Source organism: Chinchilla lanigera, unplaced genomic scaffold (genome assembly GCF_000276665.1).
Source record: "Chinchilla lanigera isolate Chin_1 unplaced genomic scaffold, ChiLan1.0 scaffold00004, whole genome shotgun sequence".
NCBI classification, from domain to species: domain Eukaryota; kingdom Metazoa; phylum Chordata; class Mammalia; order Rodentia; family Chinchillidae; genus Chinchilla; species Chinchilla lanigera.
Genome location: NW_004955405.1, coordinates 8,424,842 through 8,446,273, shown reverse-complemented (window position 1 = coordinate 8,446,273; position 21,432 = coordinate 8,424,842). Strand labels below are relative to the sequence as shown.

At 40.3% G+C, this 21,432-nt stretch overlaps 1 protein-coding gene across 1 annotated transcript in view; it reads left to right on the top strand.

The window, feature by feature from the left end:
- Positions 1 to 2,401: 2,401 nt before the first annotated feature.
- LOC102016663 (sperm-tail PG-rich repeat-containing protein 2-like) overlaps positions 2,402 to 21,432 on the top strand; it is a 153,836-nt gene continuing 134,805 nt past the window's right edge. Inside the window, exons 1-2 of the mRNA XM_013519373.1 lie at positions 2,402 to 2,476; positions 15,972 to 16,491. Of these exons, the coding sequence (XP_013374827.1) occupies positions 2,402 to 2,476; positions 15,972 to 16,491 (595 nt within the window). The remainder of the gene's footprint in view (positions 2,477 to 15,971; positions 16,492 to 21,432) is intronic.

The window sequence follows — 21,432 nt, the reverse complement described above, 5'->3', positions numbered from 1 at the left end:
CACTGTTTTGCTGTGATCTCTAGAGCACCTTCACTTACAGAACTGCAACTTTGCCCCTTCAATGACAACTCCTTGTTCCCCCATCCCAACCCCTGGTGATCATCATTCTGCTTTTTATTTCTATGAACTTAATGCTTTTAAAGATCTCATACAGCATTTGTCTTTTTGTGACTGGTTTATTTCAGTTAGCACAATGTCCTAGGATTCATCCATGTTATATCTTGTGACAAGATTTTTTTTAAAGCTGAATAATAGTCAAGGAGATTAATTTTAAAGTACTGTAGGTAGACTGTAGTCAGGAGACTTAATTAGTCAATGAGAGGTATACATTAGTTTAATATTGTCTGTATATTTAACAGAATATTGCTACCTGTATTCAGTAAAATATGTACAACGATGAGATGGAAGCTCAATAACTGACAATCTCTAAAACTGTAACAAGCTCCTCCTTTGGGACCATTATGCAAGAGAGTAGTTTAAAAAATGTTATAAACATATGGTCTTAAATTTTTATTAACAATTTATAAAATGATATACATGAGATCTGAACTTAAAACCAATATAGTTTCCACTTTTAACATACTGAATTTAAATAAGTATAAAGTTCCCCAATTTCTAATTTTTTAAAAGCACCATATTTTCAAAAGATGCTTTATTTAACCTTTGTTTCACTTCTTTAACAGAAAAACAGAATGCTACACAATTCCATTCATGCTTTTAAAAATAACTTGTACTGTCTCTTACTAATACATTACATTTGGTAATGTAACACCAGTTCACCGGTATCAATTTCCTTATATTCACACCATTAAACGCAAATTCCCAGTACTGTGAATTGGAACTACCCACTCATAGTAAGGGACAGGAAGGACTGAGGGAGTAAGGAGTGGATCAGGCTGCTGCATTCTCTTTGATTTCATAACCAACTTGCAGGGGGCCGCAAAACCGGCAGTGGCCCTTTCTCCCAGGTAAATAATTTATCGTGTACACTGGTTTTAGTCAGAGTCAGAGAAAAATTATAACTGCCTTTTTTTGATTACTCCTAAGTGAACTGATTTCACATTACTCATTTTTGTTCACTTAAGTTCTTCTCTTCATGACCCTATTTTGGTGGCAAAACCTCTCCGCTCTGTGGCTGCTCATCTTCCCTCGTGATGGGTTACATGTGGCTTTGCCTCCATTTGCTCCATTCGGCCCAGGGTTTTTCTCATCCTCATATCATGTGAGTTAGGGGAGGTGAGATCTTCTTTCCCAAAGCGACCAAAGTGTGTGTAAGAGGCAACGTTTGTGGCAAACTCTGCCCCAGCAGCTGCTTGCCGCAGCAAGACAGTGTGGGTATTTCATAGCTCTGCCTGTTGCCCTCTCCTGTTTTGCCTTTCCAATCAAGGTTTCACAGATCAAATTTTGTTAATTAATCCTTAAGTACTTTCCCTATTTCACAAGTAATATGTGGATTGGTTATTAAATATCTCTTCCTGTCCGTTCCCTCCACCTGCATTTCCTCCCCGTTTTAGACCATTCACTTTAACAGCCTCAGTGCGTTCTTCCATGTTTTCCTCACACTTGTGGAATACATCTTCACATTTCAGTTTTGAATTTTAACTGTTTGGTCATAAAAAATGTCATCATATAAACTTTTTTGAACCTTATTTCTCTCAAGAATGCTTTGTGGAAATTATGCCTATCACCTGGAATGATTAATTCAATTTTTCAAATGCCTACAGCATCATTCCCCTTATTGTAGTCATTTCATTTGTTTCTTCTTAAAAAGTTTTTGACGTTTAGCACGAGCAGAAAAAAAATTATGTTTCAATATGTGGATATATGTGTGCATGTATTTACCTGTATGTATATCATTATATGATTGAACTTTTTTGTGGAGTATGTATGTGATATCCATAAATTTCCCAAACAGTAATAATTCACATTTCTATCATATATAATTATGAAATTATAATTTCCTTGCTTTCTCTGAGATAACAGATTTTATTGATTTTTAATCATTGCAATTGTGGTGGGCAAAAATATGGTACTTTGTTATGACTTGGATATAAACATCCTCATTACTAGTGGGGTGAATATATTCCATTAGCTCCTCTGTGAATTTCACTGTACAGCCTTTTCCATTTTCTTTTTTGGGTTTTTTTTCTCTTTCTGATCATTTTTGAGCATGGGGTTGGTGTGGTTTGGGAGCCTCCCTTGAAGGTTCAGGTGCCACCCAACTGCTTGGTCCCCGGAGGGCAGTGTGAAGGTGGCGTGGCTGAGGGGAGGTCATGGGAAAGCAGCAGTTAGGAGGGATTAAGGCCGTTCTTCATGGAATCCTAGTTGTTTTCTGTGAGAATGGGTTGTTATAAAATAGTGTGCCTGACTCCTGAGTCCCTCTTGCTTTCTGTCTTGCCACATGCAACTGCTGTCTTCCTGCGTGCACTTCTGCGGTGACGCCGTCCGCCATGCTCCGGCCCAGCCCTCCATGCAGGTACGTGTGTGCTGGCTCCATGCTGTTCAATCTCCAGAGCAGAGTTCGGTGAAGTACCTCACCCCGAGCATTTTGTCATAAGCATAGAAAGCAAAGACAATGGCATAGCTAGGAAACCTCTTTCTGTGCTCTGCTTTGTGCTTAAGTTTTCCAAAGTTCTTGCTTATCTATTGATTTTTATTTATGGAATCAATGTTCTGAATTTTGATATTGTTATATAATTATCTTTTATCTTAAAGCTTCTAGATCTCTAGAGATAAGAAGCCCTTCCTTGCTCACGCATATAATTTTCAAGATTTTTATAAGTAAATTTTATTGTTTCATTTGTTACACTTGTCTTAAGGCATTTTTAAAAAGTTTTATGAAAAAAAGTAAAACAAAATTTCATAACAAAATATAGAATAACAATAGTTAATACATTGAGTATTGTTATCTTTAAAGTAGTTACTCAGATTACAAGATATGGGCATAAAAAATTTCTCCAATCCATATTAGTGCTAATCTTCCTAGTAGAATAACTTACTTGCATTATTTTTCCTTTTCCCTTCCTCCTTTCCCCTTTTTCCCATCCTAGTTCCTTTTTTCTTTTGAACAATTTCTTCTCTTTTCACAATAACTACTGTACATTTTAGACCTTGTTTACTCTTTCAATTTCTCACAGCAGGGAGACAATATGATATTTATATATGTGAGTCTGATTTATTTCACTTATGAGTATAGTACAGTATTTTCTACATTCTCATATATCCACATGTGTCTTACTTATGCACTCACAGATGGACAGAATTACTGCTGGAGACAGCCTCTGATTTCCAGTCTTTCTTTTTAGTAGTTTGTGTATGTTGTTCAGTTGTCTACTCCCTTACAACAATGAAGATGAGAACTGATTTCATTCTTATCTCTTTTCCTTTATATGTAACTTACTCTGCTATCTTCTACAACAAGTTTTCTGATGTGTCTAGACATGTCAATTCTCATTCACGAGAGTGTGTGAAATTCTCGCTCATTTTAACACCTTGATCCCACTAGTTTGAAGATTCTGATCTTGCTCAGAAATTTTTTTTTCTCATCCCTCAATTACGTTTCTTGCTTTTATCACACCTACTGTTTTTTCCTGTTAGTTTTTCTGGACCTATCTTCTTGGTCTTTTTCTTTCCCTCCTACTGTCCTGTGTTTTTATCTTGATTGCTCTCATTTTGTCATATTTCTTCCAGTTGGTTTTCCAAGCTAATTTTGGTCACAATAATGACTAACCTTTCCTTCAGTTAATCTACATAGTTATTCAGCTGGGAAATCATGTCTAGCTCCAGAATTTCTTTCTTGTGTTGCATTTGAAGCTTGTCAAGTGCTCTCTTTATTAGCTGTCACCTGTCTATCCTAGCAACATCCTATTATCCAAGACCTTTCTCTTGTTGGAAATAATCTTAGTTGTATAATCTCCTTCATTGTTAGCAAGTGGATCAGGTCTGATTGTGGAAAATCTTCTGTGGCAGCTGTCTTGAAAATGGTGGAGGGTAACACTTATCCCATATGGAAGGGAGCTTTCTTCTTCTTTCTCCAGTAGAACGTTCCTAGAACCCTAGCCTTTATAAATTCATGACTCCCAGGGAATTCAGAAGAAAGTAAAATACATTAAGGCTGAGAGTAGATGGAAGAGAAGCCACATTTAGGTTATAATAGTCCCAGTTTCCTGCATAAGGTTAATTATTTCAATTAGTTTCTAAAAACCATATGGAATCATTTGACTTCCTGGAAATTCAGTTTAATTTAACAGACATTTATTAAGCATTCTTTTGCACATATAAGAGTCATAATGATAGCATAATAAAGTATTGTTATCAGCTGATTCTCTAATACATTTGTACTTAAGCACTATGCCCTCATCTATTTTCATATTAATAATTCATAGTTAACCATACCAGGTGTACCTATTAGGTCAGACATACTTATGCTTAATAAGTTTTAACAAGAAGAAAACTATAATTCTTGGCACTACATATAAAAAAAATTCTCCAACTTCCTTCTTGCTTTCTTTGTCTCTTATATGGTAGAAGATTTTTTTTATTTTAAAGAGAGTATTATATGAGAAACAAACAAACAAAAAAATAGAACAGTAGCAGCATACCAGTATCACAAACATAAACAAATCAAAGCAAGAACACTCAAAGTGATACAGGGTCTCAAGACAAAATAATACAAATCAACAGTGGTTGTTACATTGCATATCACTGTCCTCAACTACATTGCTCAGATTACCAGATGTAAGAATGACAGATTGCTCAAACCATTAAAGAGAATAAGAAAATAATTCTTCGATAAAACATTAGAGATAATACAGAGTTTCACTAGACAAGATGGTAGGCGTTCACCATTGTAATTCCATTGCATATTGTTACCTTCAAATCAGTTGCTCAGACCATCAGACACAAGCATGCACAATCGATCAGAACATAAAAAATTGTCAGCATTGACGGTTCATTTCAATATACCATCAGACCTCAGCAATACAGTTATTGCAACTATTAATATATATGTTTATGTTTTGTGTTCCTTCTTTCTTTTATCTTCTTTCCCTCATCCAAGTCGTTCCTTCCTTTGAGCAATTTCTTTCCCTTTCCTATCATCTATTGTGCGTTTTGAGTTTTACCTAGTCTTTCAGGTTCCTGCACCAAGGAGACAATATGCTGTTTATACATCTGGGTCTGATTTATTTCACTTATGAGTATGGTCTCAAGTTGCATACATTTACCTACAAAAGCCTTGAGTTTATCTTTTTTAATAGCTGAGTAATACTCCATTGTATAAAAATACAACAACTTTTTTTATCCATTCCTCAGTGGATGGGCATTTGGGTTGTTTCCAAGATTTAGCTATAACAAATTGTGCTGCTATAAACATGGGTACACATATACCGCTGTGGTATGATGTCTTTAATTCTTCTGGGAAAATACCCAGAAGGGGAATAGCTGGCTTAAATGGAATTTCCAATCCTAGTTTTGTGAGGAATCTCCAAATTGATTTCCACAGTGGTTTCCCCAATCTATACTCCCACCAGCTGTGGAGTAGGGTTCCTTTCTCCTCACAGCCTCTCCAGCATTTGTTATTGGTTGATTTCTTGATGATAACCATTCTTTCTGGGGTGAGATGGAATCTCAGTGTTGTTTTAATTTGCATTTCTTGAATGACCAGTGACGCTGAACATTTTTTCATGTACTTATTTGCCATTAGTATCTCTTCATTAGAGAAGTTTGTATTCATCTCAGATGCCCATTTTTGGATTGGGTCTTTGAATTTGGGAGGCCTGATTTTTTTTAATTCTTTATATGTCCTAGATAGAAGTCCTTTGTCTGAAAGAAGTTGGCTAAAATTTTTTCCTAATTCGTGGGTTTTCTTTTTACTTTCTTGGTGATTTCTTTAGATGTGCAAAAACTTTTCAATAAGATGAGATCCCAGTTGTTGATTCTTTGACGTATTTCCCGTGCAGTTTGGTTTTTGTTCATGAACTTTCTGCCTACCCCAATGTCATCAAGATTTTTACCTACTTTCTCTTCCAATAAATTTAGAGTTTCTCTTTTAATATTTAAATCTTTGATCCATTTTGACTTTAATTTAGTGCATGGTGAAAGACATGGGTCTAGTTTTAGTCTTTGGCATGTAGAAAGCCAGCTCTTCCAGCACCATTTATTAAAGAGGCTATCTTCTTTCCACTGAACGTGTTTGGTCCCTTTATCGAAGATCAAGTGACTGAGTGTGTTTGTAGTTGTATCTCTATCTTCTAACCTGTTCCATTGATCTTTAGGTCTGTTTTTGTGCCAGTACTACACTGATTTTATCACAGTGGATTTGTAATATAATTTAAAGTCAGGAATTGTGATGCCTCCTGCCTTTCCTTTGTTTCCCAAGGTTGCTTTTGCCATTCTAGGCCTCTTCTGGTTCCAGATGAACTTTAGGAATGTTTTTTCCAGATCTGTGAGATATACTAATAGTATTTTAATTGGGATTGCATTGAATCTGTACAACAGTTTTGGGAGTATGACCATTTTCACAATGTTGGTTCTTCCTATCCATGAGCAAGGAATATCTTTCCATTTTCTGACATCTTCTTCAATCTCTTTTTTCGGAGTACTATAATTTTCACTGTATAGATCTTTTACTTCTTTTGTTAGATTGATTCCTAAGTATTTCATCTTTTTAGATGCTATTGTGAAAGGTGTGGTGTCCCTAATTTCTCTCTCAATCTGATTGTTACTTGTGTACAGGAATGCTATTGATTTTTGAATGTTAACTTTGTATTCAGCTCTGCTACTGAATTTGGTTATTAAATCCATGAGCCTTTTGGTGGAGTTTTTGGGGTCTTCTATGTAGAGTACCACATCATCTGTGAATAACGACAGTTTCACTTCTTCCTTTCCTATCCTTATTCCTTTTATTTCTCTCTCTTGTCTAATTGTTCTAGACAATATTTCCAGAACTATATTGAATAGGAGTGGTGATAGTGGACATCCTATGTCTTATGTGTAGTACATGGTCTATTTTAGAGAAGGTCCCATGTGCAGCTGAGAAGAATGTATATTCTGATGCTGTTGGGTGGAACACTCTGTAAAGGTCTACTAAGTCCATATGTTTACAAGTTTGGTTAAATTAGTTATTTCTTTCCCAATTTTTCATCTAGTTGATCTATCTCTTTGTGACAATGGTGTATTAAAGTCCTCTGTTATGATTGTGTTGCTACTTATTTAATTTTTCATGTCTGTTAGAATTTGTCTTATATAGGTGGGTGCTCCTACATTTGGTGCATAGATGTTTATGTTTTTTATCTCTTCCTCTTGAAGCTTCCCCCTCACAAGTATGTAGTGACCTTCTTTATCTCTTTTGATTCTTCTTGGTTTGAAGTTCACATCTGCAAACAGAATATCTACACCCACTTTTTTCTGGGTGCCTGTCACATGGAGTATTGTTTTCCATCCTTTAATTTTTGGTCTTTGAATTTCCTTTTGAGTTAAATGTATTTCTTGTATACAGTATATAGTTGGGTTTTGTTTCCCAATCCACTCTGCTAGTCTGTTTCTTTTGGTTGGTGCCTTGAGACCATTTATATTGAGGGTTATAACTGAAATGTACTAGCTTATTTTTGTCATGCTATTTTTCTGTTGTTGGTTCCCCCTTTTTCCTTCTGATTAATTGCTTGCTCTGCTTGGTTGTTCCTTTCTGTTGTTCTTGAAGTTGTGGTCTGTTTTATCTCTTTCTAGAATATATTTCAGTACTCTTTGTAGGACTGGTTTGGCGCTCATGAATTTCTTCAGTTGTTCTTCATTATGAAAATATTTTATTTCTCCATTAAATTTGAAAGATAGCTTTGCAGGGTACATCAGTCAGGGTTGGAAGTTGTTTTCTTTCAGTACCTGAAATACTTCACTCCAAGCACTTCTTTCCTTGATGGTTTGTGTTGAGAAATCTGCCCTGATTCTGATAGGCTTTCCTTTAGAGGTGATCTGTTTCTTTTCTCTAACTCCTTTTAATATTCTGAGTTTTTACTGAGTTTCTGGAATCTTGATCATGATATGTCTGAGTGTAGATTTACTTTGGTTATGATTAACTGGAGCTCTATATGCTTCACTTATCTGAATCTCCAATTCTTTTACCATGCTTGGGAAATTTTCTGCTATTATTTTTGGAAATAGTCTTTTTACGTCATTTGTGTTGACACCTGTTGTTTCATGAATACCTATTAATCTGACATTGTTTCTCTTTGCTTTGTCTTGCAGTTGTTGAATTGTTTTCATGGTTCCTTGTTGTTTTTAAGGGATCTCTTCTTTCATGTTCAATAGTGGCAATACTGTCTTTAAGGTCTGAAAGTCTATCTTCAGATTTGTTCAGGCAGTTTTACAAGCGTTCAGTGGAATTTTTCAGTTCCTGGGTATCTGTTTACATCTGTTTCATACCTTCTAGTTCTTTTCTTTATTGTTCCCTGAAGGTTTCCATGAGTTGTCTATGCTTTTCTATTTTCTTGTCTGTGTCATCTTTGGATATGCTGAACATGTCTTTCATTATTGTTCTCATTTCTTTTCTTACCTGAGGCATTATTTCTGATCTGATGTCTTCTATGGCCTGATGGAGTTGTTTCTTTACTTCAGTTGCTATCTTTGAGAAATTTCAGGTGTATGACTTCCAGGCTTTTCTGTGTTGATGCCTCCTGGACTTGTTTTGGGTGGTGTGGAGGTCTGGAATTGCATTTTGCTCCTTTGTTGTGTCATTTTTGAAGATCTAGAGGCTTCCTTGAGTGAAGCCTCACTCTCCTGATTGTGTGTGAGTTGGGGGGAGAGAGTCTGAAGATCCCTAGTGCTCAGTGTAGCTTCTGTGCTGGTGAGTGGTGGCAAGGTGGGGTCCCAGATGCTCCAGACCTTTCTTGCATTCAGTTGGCTCCCAGGAGTGTGTAGGAAGGGTGGGGGAGGCTTGCTGGCATTCCTGAGACTGTCTGGGGTTCGGCCCAGCTTCTGGGAGTAGGGAGGATGAAGGTCCTGTTCACTGAGGCTTCAGATATTGCCCAGGACAGAGCTTGCTTCCCACACTGGAAGGGGAGGGGTGAGGGTGAGCTCCCGGAGGCTGCTGACTATGTCCAGGTTTCAGCTGAGCTCCCGAGGGAGGGGTGTGAGTTGTTCTGTCAGTGACCACCAAGGCCCCAGAAGTTTTCCAGGGATCTACGTGCCTCAAGCCCTACTGGGAGAGGCACCAGAGTGGCTCACTGGGGTTCCTAAAGGTGTCTGACATTCAGCCCAGCCCCGGAAAACACACTATGGGTGTGGCAGGGAGCCTCCCAGCCCCCAGAGGTACCTGGGGTTCGCCTCCCTTGCACACTGGTCAGGGATGCAAAGCTGCAACTCACTGACTTCCTGAAGATGTCTGGGTTTTGCCCAGCCAGGGGCGACACACTATGTATGTGGTGGATAGCTGCCGAGGCCCCAGAGGGTGCTCGAGGTTTCTCCTGCCTTGCACTCTGTTCAGGGAGGCAGAGCCCAGACCCACCGGGCTTCCTGAAGATGTTGGGGCACAGCCCAGCTGGGCAGACACAATATGGGTGTGCCCGGTAGCCACCGAGGCCCCAGAGGGTGTCCAAGGTTTCACCTGCCTTGCAAGCTTGTCAGGGAGGCAGAGCCCAGACTCACTGGGCTTTCTGAAGATGTCCAGGGTTTTGACCAGTCCGGGGCAACACCAGGAATATTTTTTAAAAAGCTAACAGAAACTATCAGAAAATATAGATGCTTATGAAGATCTTTAGGAGATGAATTACCATAACTGTAGTCCCTGAGGAATACAGTAGTTACTAATATTTGATTGCCTCATAATATTTTAAAGAATTGAATTATTTCCCATCAAATTTAAAGTACAAAGCTGGTATTAAAAGTAATATTGCTTGGTGCGTATTTTACTATACTTCTATCCATTAATTCAATACACACTAAAATGTATTCTATATGTGTTATGCTAAATGCTGTGGGGAATTATTAAATGTTGTTCTCTAGAGTTTAACACTCATAGGTAAGAAGTGGAAGGAGGCTATTTCTAGGCAGAGGTATACCTTAAACAGAAGCACGGAGATAGGATATGCAGTGTTTGTTTGAGCAAGGTGTTACTTGTGTGAATGGGGATTATTTGAACATGTAGGAATGGAAAGGTAAATTGGGTTGTTTTTAAACACTGTGCTAAACTTATTTAGTAAGTAGTATTCAGTAAGCTCAGGAGATTTCTGAGCAGAAGAGAGATTATCAATACTTAGGAAGATTAACCTAAGTACGCTATGTGGGTAATTGCAGTACAGAGATTGCAGGAAGGTATTCCTGTTGAGATATTAGAATAGAGCAAACCAGCAAAGTTGGCAATGAGAATGGAACATGGAGGTGGATTTGAGAATGATCAAAGAGGTGGAAACAAGAGAATGTTGCAGCTATTGGGATATAGGAACAAACAGAAGGGTAGCCTAAAAAGTCAAGCCTATGCGTGGGAAAGATGTTGCCTTTTTAACAGAAATAGGATATGAGAAAGAAGATCAGGCTTTCTAGATAGAAATATGAATTCGGTTTGGGTATATTTCATTTGAAGTAATCATGGACACTACTGGGGGCTGGTCAACCCCCCAGTCACCTGGGCAAGGGTACAATGAAGGATAAAAGAGACAGAGGCAATAATTTAGAATGCAAGGGGTCCAGAGCACCAGCGCTCTTTATCAGGCTAAGACCTAGAATATCAGGACTCTTCACTTTTTATTGAATGTACATGTCTTCTCTGGGATGCATAGAAAGATCCTGGGAAGAGCAGAGTGGAGGACACTGATGTGAGCAAGGTCTATTAAGAGACAAAACATTATGCCTTGATTAATGGGAAACTTATTGTTTCCTAAAGTTAGTATTCACTTGTATAGAATCTTGTGTGAGAGTCAGAGAGTCCTCAGCTGAAATGCTATTTTGCCTTCTTGAGATGTCACAGCATCATGGGTCACAAAGACCTCTACTGTGACCAGTGGCATAGGGTGTTCTGTGCCAACTGCTGTCTTTCTAGGTAAGGCACGTAGGCTTAGGACAGACTCAGACTTTTAATATAGAAGACAACTTACAGATTAGTGACTTGCTCAGCGTGGTCTCCATCAGGATGTTCATGTTAGGCTTTAAGTAGTTGTTGGGAATGTGTATGTCTGGAGATCCATGAGGTGTGAGAATGGGTAAAATCAGCAAGTGCGAGAAAAAGGGATGCAGAAGGCAAATTATAGTAAGAAATATGGTCTCTTTGAAAAGCGTAATGGGGGTAAGAGTTTGTACCAACCCAAATTCTTGCCTCAGAATGCTAAGAATGGACTCGAGGACAAAGGAGGCCATGATTAGGAAAGTTTTTCATTGCTTTAATTTTATTATTCCAAGTTTGCAGTACATAATGATTGCATTCACTGTAGGGAATTGGTACATGTACAGAATACATTTCAATTCTTTTTTTTCCTCCATCTCTCCAGCCCCTACTTTTATTTTTCCAGCATCAGATTCATTTATTCATCTTATGAGACTTTATAAAGTTAATTGTCATATATACAGATTAAAAACCAGACTAATAGACAAAGAAGATATAAAACATGGAAGGCAGTTATACTAAGCCAAAGGATACCACTTTTAGGTACATTGTTCATACTGGATTACACTACTTTCTTCTCTCTCTTTAGAGTATAGAAGTTTCATTTGGGGAAAGCACCTGTGAGGAAAGAGTCCTCAGAGTGGGTTCTGCTGAAACTTTTTTCTAGGAGTTTTATACGTTGCAAAATCATATCACAGATCACCTTGGGTCAAGCTAAAGTCCATCTGTAGGCTTACTGATTCAGCTGCCTAGCTAATATGATCCAACAGACCAACAAGGCCCATAGTATGAGTGTAACTGGTGGCGTCACTAACTTACTTTTAGCATGGAGAACACAGGTCCTTCTGGAAGATATAGGGTGAGGGTCAGAGTGTGCTGGCATCTGTCTGTGTGTTTATTTCGTTGTTCACTGATCCTCTTGCTTCAGCCTCTCCGTGCTGGGATTACAGGCATGTGTCACTGAGCCCATTGGGGCCTAGTTTCTATCAACTCTGCCCTGGACCACAGGCTTGGCGCACCTCATCTCTGTTCTGACTCTCTTGGGACTGGTTCCATTCTAGCCACCCGCCAATCTCTACCTGTCCTTGCTCTGTGCAGCAAAGTGAGAAGTGCACATTTTTCTTCTCCCCTCCTGATACCACAGTGGCTGCAACTCCAGCAGAGAGTTTGGGGCCAGGCAGTGATCTCAAGAACGGGCACCACACATCGACAAGAAGCCTAGTGACAGAGCACCCTGGTTCCTTGGTATTAAGAGCCACCAGACCCCTGAGACAGACTACCTTAGCTTTTCAGAAGAAAGAATGTGAGAAAATTCAAATGAGAACAGGGGAAAAGCATGACTTAAGGTATGGCAAAAAGTGTTGTGGAAAAAAGAATAACAGACTTTTTCAGAAGGTGTAAGGAACAAATCTTGCACTCCTAGAGAGGCAGAGAAGGCCTTTAGTTGGCTAATCTGGCTCAGAGAAGTTCAGCTTTGTAACTTCTGAGTCCCAAACAAAGATGGTTACTTAAAAATGACAGGTTTATAACTAGCCATCCTGTCCACCTCAGTCAGATAGGGAATCCAACCTAAACCGAGGGAGGTGGGGATGTGTGCCACAGTTAGGGAGTGGAGTCCTGGTAGAAGAGGGGAGGACAAGGAGGAGAGGGGAGGAGTGAAAGGTCTTCATAATTCCTTTGTAGTCGCTGTGGCGCCACCTATTGGAGACTATGTGCCATGGCCAATATGGCACTGGACATTAGAGGCCATGTGCTAAGCCCCACCCTTCTTCCCGGAGTCAAGTTACGACTTCCTACTCCCCTTTATGTAATATCCTGTTTCATTTTCCCACATTCCTGCCCAATGCTAGCCTACCACGTCAGCTAGCCCACCCCCTAAACCCCGCCTCTAGCCTGACTGTATTTAACCATTGTCCACATGACCCGGCCCCCAGAAGATTCTCTTTCTCTGTCAATCTTCTCTGTGCCCTAAAGCAATAAACGTGTTTTATTGTTTTATTACTGTCTGCGCTGCCGGCCGGACACCTTTTAAGGAGAAGAAGAAGGAGAAGGGAGGCTCCTAGGCCTGCAGGTCAAGGGAACTGTGAACTCCCGTCTTGGTTACTTTTCTCTAGTTGCTGGGACAAAATATCTGAAGCCCAAAATTAAGGAATTTCCTTATTTAGCAGCAAGAGCAAAAGGAGGAGCAGTGGCAAGCAGCCCCTTTCCCTCCTTTACATTGTATGCAACATACCTGCCCCTGGGCAGGTGTAGCACTCACACCCATGGATGGCTCATAAACTCTAGAAGCCTGTCCCATGACTGCATGAGGCTTTTTTGTGGAGGAACACCCAGACACAAACCACAACACCCCCATTAACACATCAAAGTGTAGCCTGGGAGGGAGGAGGGAGATTCCAGAGGAGCAGGAAGAGGTGTGTTGGAGGAGGGCAGAAACCACTCTGACAGCCAAGGCAGAGGATCTCCTTTTAAAATAGACAAATTTTTTCTTCATTAGCAGAGCACAGGAGGGAGCATTTCCCTCACTGGATATGAAACTGGATTCTGGAGTCAAGACTTAGACTAAGCTCCATCATTTATTAGCTATGTGACACTGAACAAGTAGGGCAATGGCTTTTAAACTTCAGTATCTTTCCGGGAGGAGGGGAGAGGTTAATAGAACTTGCCACACTGGTTGGGCGATAGTGAATTATTTATATTAAGTGCTTCACACAGTGCCCACAGCAGGTACTCAATAAATGTATGCGAAAAATGAATCAGGTTGTCATCGATAATACAGTAAAAATATTTCTGAATGCAGTTCCTGAAATTTGGTGATTTCAGAGTCACAGTATGTTTGCAATTTAGAGAAACACAAGGCTTTATTACTAAAATAATAATTTATTAATAAAATATTAATAAATAATGTTAACGTTCTTTGTAACCTTTAGATCATTATATTTTCACCATTTGAACTTGAGGGCCTACCATTTTACAATGTGACCTCCAACAATATTGATGAAGTACATTTAGTTGATTTTGATGCATGACAAATGATTTATTATCATTATTCTTTTTCTGTACAAAAAGCAAAACCACAGGAAACCAATGAGTTAAATCATAACGAGTTAGAGAAATTAGTTTCAAAGTCAATTTGGCTTTATAGTATTTATAAGATATTTAATGTCTCTGTTACACAAAATTCCCTTCCATTTTATACTCTAGATAGGATCCATCATAGATTTAAGACAAATTAGCATCTATGGAGTCTTCACTGCAGCTAATATTATTTGATAATCAGCTCGGTTTTTTGAAGCTTGATCTTATTGAAGCTTCATTTAAAGTTTAGTCTAGTGGGCACCAACAGTTAGCAATGGAAAGAACTGAAATTCTGAAATCAAATCTTAGTTTGAACATAGGTTTCATTTCTTACTAATACTGTGAAAATGGTCAGCCAGTGTGTGGTTCATTAGCATTACAATTGTTCTGCAGGAATTGTGAAATGCTGAACCAAATTACTGATGTGTGTACGTAATTTAATTGTGTTAATATGTTCATTTTTAGCAGCACAATCATTTCACACTACTCAAGAGAATCACAGTGAGAGACAAGGAAAAGATTTAAATATTCTGGTTCCGGAATTCGTAAGAGGAAAATAATAGCTGGGAAATATGCAAAGAAGAACAGGCAGGATGATCAAAGAAATAGAGGATTTTATACTAAGATGTTTAAAAGGAACTTTTTGTTAAGAATGCAGAACTGTGAAAGAGTATTGCAAAATTATGAAGAGTCTGTAGGTTGTACTTCAGTGGAGTGTTATTGTGATCAGATCTGACCAAAAGACCTGTAAATCCTGGAGTTCTGCTGTTTATCTGCTACTCGTCCCTGCGAAGTCTCTGAGGAAAGACCATTCACAGGAGAGATAGGCACGGTGAAGAAACACTCCTTGTGGCTGGTGCTTCAGACACAAGTTCCTCTTTAGAGGTCTGTGAGCTGGGAGAAGCCTCACGAAGGACTCTTTTTGCCTAAGGTTAGGTTAGGCTCAATAGGCAGAAATAAAGTCAGACAGAAAGTAGATAAAGTGTCTGCTTTCATCCCTAATCTCTAATTCAAATATATTCAAGGGAAGAGCAGGTTACTGAAGACACAAACAGCCACAGCGGGCGTGAGAAGCTGCACCAGCGTCCATGGCAACTGTAGCCTTGCCCTGGATTTGCTTTCTGGGCCGGTGTCAAGGTGTGAACCATCGCGAGCAAGGCTGTCCCCAGGAATACCCCAAAGGAAGCTGATGCGGAGCGCTCAACCCTCCTCCGAAGCATGTGACTTTTAGCTTTCTAGTGTGCCCCAGGAAATGCATTCCGGGTCTTCAGAACGGGTACCCCTTGCCACCCGGAAAGAATAAAATTAGCATCCCTGTGAGAGAACGTGAGGCTTTGTGTGAGAAAGTATTACTGGTCCTTATCTATGTTCTTAGTGGGAAAAGGTTTCCCAAATGCTGCAGTATTAGTTCCTTGTCTCTCCTCCCTAGCAAAGGCCCAAGGACAGAGCCGGTTCCCCTAGCAGCCAGGGCTACACACAGGTGGGAGTCCGGCCGCGCTCTCTCACGGGAGTGGAGGGCAGCTCCGCGCGGCGCTGCTGCGCTTCCCCTTCTCCCTCCTTTGCGTGGCAGTGGGGACGGAAGCCAAGGCCTTTCCACAGAGCTGCACCGCCCAGCCCATTTTATTTTTTGGAGATAGGTCGCTAATTTGTAAAGGTTGGGCTCGAATTTGCGGTCCTCCTGCCTCAGCCTCCCGGAGGGCTAGGATTAGAGCGGCGTCATTGCTTTTTCCATGGTAGTCTTGGCTGAGTCTCTTTTTAGTCTTGGACTTGGTCAAGACCATGTTAGCCCTCACCTCTCCTAAAGCGTCCTCTAGGACTGCGCAGACGACCCAGACATCCTCACTCTGGGTCTCTCAGCGCGCATGCGCCGAGGGCTCGCGGGACGGTAGCCCCACCCCCGGGTCGGGGCTGTGGGCGGGACCAGGCCTGGAAGCCCCCGCGGCCGCATCCCTCGAGTTCCGTCCTCCGGGGAGTCAGTCGGTGGCGCCTGGTGAATACATGCTGCGTGGGAGGTTTACCCACTGGCTCTTTTCTCCCTCAGTTTTGCCATGGGACTAGAAATCTACTTCGGGGAGCCCGACTCCCCTGTGCCCGTCGAAGGTGGCGGCTGCGCGAGCTCGCTGGTGTCGGCAATTTCCGCCCGGCTTCCGCCCGGCTTCGCCCGCGGCGTCTCTTCAGCGGCGGCAGCGGCGCCCTCTCGGCCCCGCCCACCGTGATGTACGACCGGGCGCCCCGCTGGCTCCGAGTGGCTGTGGGCGGCGGCACCGCGGAGCACGTGGGCCCCGGGTCCTACCAGGTCCCGGTCCCGAAGCGGCGGGCGGCCGGTAAGGCGCGGCAGGGTGTCGTGCCGCTTCCCACACCGCGGAAGTGCGCGGGGCGACGCGGGACGCGGCTCCGCCCCTCCGCCCTTTGCGGCCCCTCCTCCCGCTGCCCCGGTTGCCGGCGTGGTCCTCCGCGTGCGCCCGCACGCCCTTCCTCCCCTGCAGAGACTCTGTGGCCCAGGTGCCTTATGTTTCTGCCTTGCTGTCATTTCAGGGTCAGCGTGTCTCCCGACACTTGCCTAACCACCCGCCTTCGAACATCCTGACAACTGTCTTTTCTCCATTCTGTGAAGTTACATTCTTGAGAGATGGGTGGCGATGTGTAATTTTAATATTTGCTTTACTCATTTGTTTGCAGTTAATGAATTTGGCCAAACTTTTAATACTTACAATTTGCTTCCTAGTTTTTCTGTTCTATTCTTGGAGGCTAATCCTACCCAAATTACAGTTTTTCCCCTTTCTTAAACTGCCTTTTCCCTATAATTGCAATTATGTATTTCTAAACAAATGCCAGGATAAATTGTTCTATTGACCGATCAGATTAGTTTTCTTTGGGTAAAGTTTGTTACCAGTCAGTGTTTTAGATCTTGAATTTTACTGCTTTTCACCATCTGATCTCATTAGTTTTGGAGGTTACACATCTGTCTTTATTTTAATGCATTTGAGCTATGTCATTGTCCAACACCTTCCTGGCCACGAATAACTACCTAAAAACACCACTGTTTCTTGACCTTACTTCGGTACGGCTGAGCGCTTTCTTAGAAACGCTTCTTCCCATGGCGTCTCCAACAGCATCATTCTTTCCTGATTGTTTTCCTTACTGCTCACTGAAAGAGTACCGGACACGTGGCTAAGTGCTGATTCAGGGAGCCATTTCCCCTCCTGCCAACCCTTCATGGTCTTCTTTAAATGTTTTCATTTTCCTAACATCTTTTAAGTGTATAATATTGTGTTTGCCATGTTCATTGCTTTTCTTGTGCTTAATCGTTCATATCTATATCGTCAACTGCTTTTCATATTCTGATTTTCATTACTTTCAGATGAAAATCCTCAGAAATCGTCAGATTTTTGGACATCTTTTTTTTTGATATCTTTAACTCTAGCATCTGAAAGTGTTTAAGTGTCTGAATCTCCAAGTGTCTGAACTCCTTATTTTCCCCCTTAATAATGACCCCTTAAAGGGCTGGGGATTTAGCTCAGCGGCAAAGCGCCTGCCTGGCAAGTGCAAGGTCGTGAGTTCGGTTCCCAGTACCGGAGAAAAACAAACAAAACAAAACAAAACAAAAAAACCAATAATGACCCCTTAAACAAATTCACTATCAGTGTATCTATTCTAGCCTCCTCTATCTGACCATTCCTATTGGTCACTAAGACCTATTGATTCTGTTTTGTTTTGAGACAGGATCTGGCTCTGTAGCCCAGGCTGGCCTCGAACTTACAGCAGTCCTCTGGCCTCAGCCTCCCAAATGCTGGGATTACCAGCTGTGCCACCACACCTGGCTTTATTGTTTTCATAATCTTTCTGAAAGTGATTCTTTCTCTCCATTTAACTGCATCTGGCTTAGTTCAAGTCTTTATTATCTCTGTTATGAAGCAAACCAATGAAATTTTTTTATTTTAGTCTCAAGTCATCTTCTGTCTTGTGGCTAGAGTGGTCTTAGATATAATTATCTTATTTATAAAAACAACATCAATGCCCTCTGTGGGGAAATTCTGGCTGGAAGAGCTCTTGAAATGAGTATAATAGGAAGGGGTCTGGGATCAACAGTTCCCAAGGTTCTGGAATGCGCAGTTAATATTAGAGCAGATATGTGGAGGCAACAGCTGAAGAGAATCAAATTATTATTTTTTTTATTTTTTTTGGTTTTTCTCCGGTACCGGGAACCGAACTCACGACCTTGTGCTTGCCAGGCAGGCGCTTTGCCGCTGAGCTAAATCCCCAGCCCCATGAGAATCAAATTATTCTCAGATATTTTCTCTGGCCATTGTGTTCCCCCTGTCCCAATAAGATTGCTTAAACTAGGTGACCTGTGTCACATAGCAAACTATCCCACTCCTTCCCTGTCCCCTGATCAAAACTCCTATACAAATGTTTTTCTCCCGCTTCTTTGTTATCCTGTCCTAGGATTAAAAGTAAATAACCAGGAGGCTTTAGCTCTATCTGGGCTGTTTCCTTGAGGTTTTCTCATGCTGGGTCTCAGTGAAGTAGGTCCTCGGCTTCTGGAGGGGTCTGACTGAAGTTGGTTACATACTGCAGCACACCGTACAAAAGCCCAACAAAACTAAAAACTTTTGTGACAGCATGGTTAAAAATCTGAAATCCTTAATGTATGTAAGGTTGTGTTTTCATCCCGGACACGGTCTCTTACTCAACCTGATCTTTCCAGGCACGCACACCTCACACATCCTCTTACATTTTAGCACTTTCAGCTTTGCAGTTTTTGTGCTGTAAGTTCATACTCACTTCTGCACTTTTCTACCTGTTAATGCATTGGCCCAGTATGCTCTGCCTTCCTTTTATACCTAATTCCTGTTTATTCTTTGAGTCTCAAGTGTTCTCTTACTCAGTATCATATTACTTTTTTGAGTTCTCAGTGATGCTTGTTGTAGTGCTTTGATCCTGTACTATAATTATGGTTAACATATCTGGAAGCCCCACTGCCTGTGAGCTTGAGGTAATAATAATCATGATCTTTATTCTTAGATTTTTGCCCAATACCATAACACAAAAGTGCTCAGTGAAAAAAATTGAATAAAATTAAAATAATGAACCATATATAAAAAGTATAAAAAGTCTTGGAGGTCACTAAATAGGATGTGGACAGGCCCTTCTTATCCTGTGTCAAAGAACCATAGTTCATTGGCCTATGAAAGTAACTTGGAAATTTCATGCTCAGAAACTCAGCAGATGAATGTTTTCATTGGTACTCAGGGATAACACGCTGATGATTGATAAAAGGAACAGGTGTCTCTAGTAATTTCTCTGCCAGATTCCCTGGGAAGATAATTTGAAAGCATCTACATCTCTTTCCTAAATGTGTGTATTCTACCTCACCTGTTTTTAAAACCAGTAACACACTGGACTATACACATTTATTTCAATTTTACAGAGTAGGATGTGGGATGAGTGCGTGATGGGGCTTTATATAATTTATTTGTTACATTGATTTTTATAAGAGGAGAGGATTTTAAAACTTTGGATGTAGGTATTTATTCCCAACCTCTCCTAACTACCCTTCTCCTAATTGTCAGCCCTTCAGTGTATTGTCTTTATATTTTCCTTATGAACTTTTTTACTTTAATTTGAAAACTTTGTTTCCTTGGTTTGTGGCCATTCACTCATTGAGAATGCTCTCATCCATGACTTGCAACCCGAAAGGGGTAGAACTGAGCTGCTCAGCTTTCTAAGTGGGAGAGGTAGACTTAAATTCCAGATGAGTGAGAACTGTGTCGGATTTTCTTACAGTTGCCTGAGAAGCATTCACAAATCATTACAGTAAGTTTTCCCCGGAGACAACTAGCCTACTAGAATGTAGTGAAAACTTATTCCTTTCAATAATGTGACTGCTTTTGGTATTATTGTGCTAACGAGTATGCATTTCATTGCTGTTTACATTTATTTGCATAATAAATGGCACTCATATTAGCTGTCTGTTAAGTTTTCTACTTTAGTTCTATATTGACTAAGTTGGGTGACCTCATCTCCTAAATATTTTCATGCCTAGTTGTTCTTTGATGGGGGAGCTTTATTCAGGGGAACATTGAGGTCAGTGGTCCTGTGCTTGTGCCTGTGTACTTGTGCTAACAATTATTTTGTCTTACTAGTCAATCAGTATATAGGGAGGCCACCTGAGGGAATGCAGTTTATCTCTGTTTAAGTTCAAATAATATGTGTGTGATTGCTGTATAGGTTGATGTCCCTGAGATGAGTACATGTTTCGAAGACCTAGTTATTTCTTGTATGAGAAGGCCTTATATTCTCTGGCTCTTGTGCTTGTAGACTTTGTCTTTTAGTCACATACTGCCCACCTTCTGTCTCAGAATGGCCTGACTTTTATTGCTTCATGCCAGTTTGATTTATCTTTTGCTGTTGGTGCCTCAAACTCCTATATCTCAAACTAAACATTTTTTTTCTCTCAAAGCTTTTCCTCTCCTATATTCTTAAGTTCTTTGTTAGTTTGATTTATCATTTGTAGTCAGTACTTCTTCATATCTCAGTTTATATGACTCAAATCAAACCCCAACAATCCTACTTTCCCAGAACTGTCTTCTGTATTTTATACCTTAATTATGGGCAGGACTGTAGTGTAATTGTTTATTTGTTTCATTTCCCCACTATTTGAAGCCAAGCTTTTATCTTATTGATGATTGTATCCTCATTGTCTGTCATATATGTGTATCATATATTTAATAGAACATTCAATATTGTTGAATGAATGCCTAAATGTATTCTGTAGTTCAGGATATGCTATATTCTGTAATTATTGCTTATGAAGCATTGCACTCTTTTAAAGTGACCAACCATCCTGGTTTGACTGGGACTATCTTAGTTTTAGTGCCAAAAGCCCATCCCTCAGGCAGACTGGGACAGTTGGTCACCCTAAATGTACACCTTAGGTATAAGCTATAAATAAAACAAAAAAGTTCCTTCCCTTGAGTTTATCATTATAAATATTTAAATTTTCTTGTGGTTTCACTCATGTTCAAAATTTCATATATAGTTTCAGCTTATTGACAAAAGAGTACTTCAATAAAGAAATGTATATATCTCACACCTCATATGTTTTACCATCAATAATATGTTCAATGCATGGGGCTGTTTTATGTTTTTTTCCCATTTTTAAAGTGAATTTCAATATTTTGCAATTAATTTTACATTTGTGGGGGGTGCATTCAGTTTAGTGGTCTGCCATAATTTGATGACAGCTGCCTCAGAACTAGTCT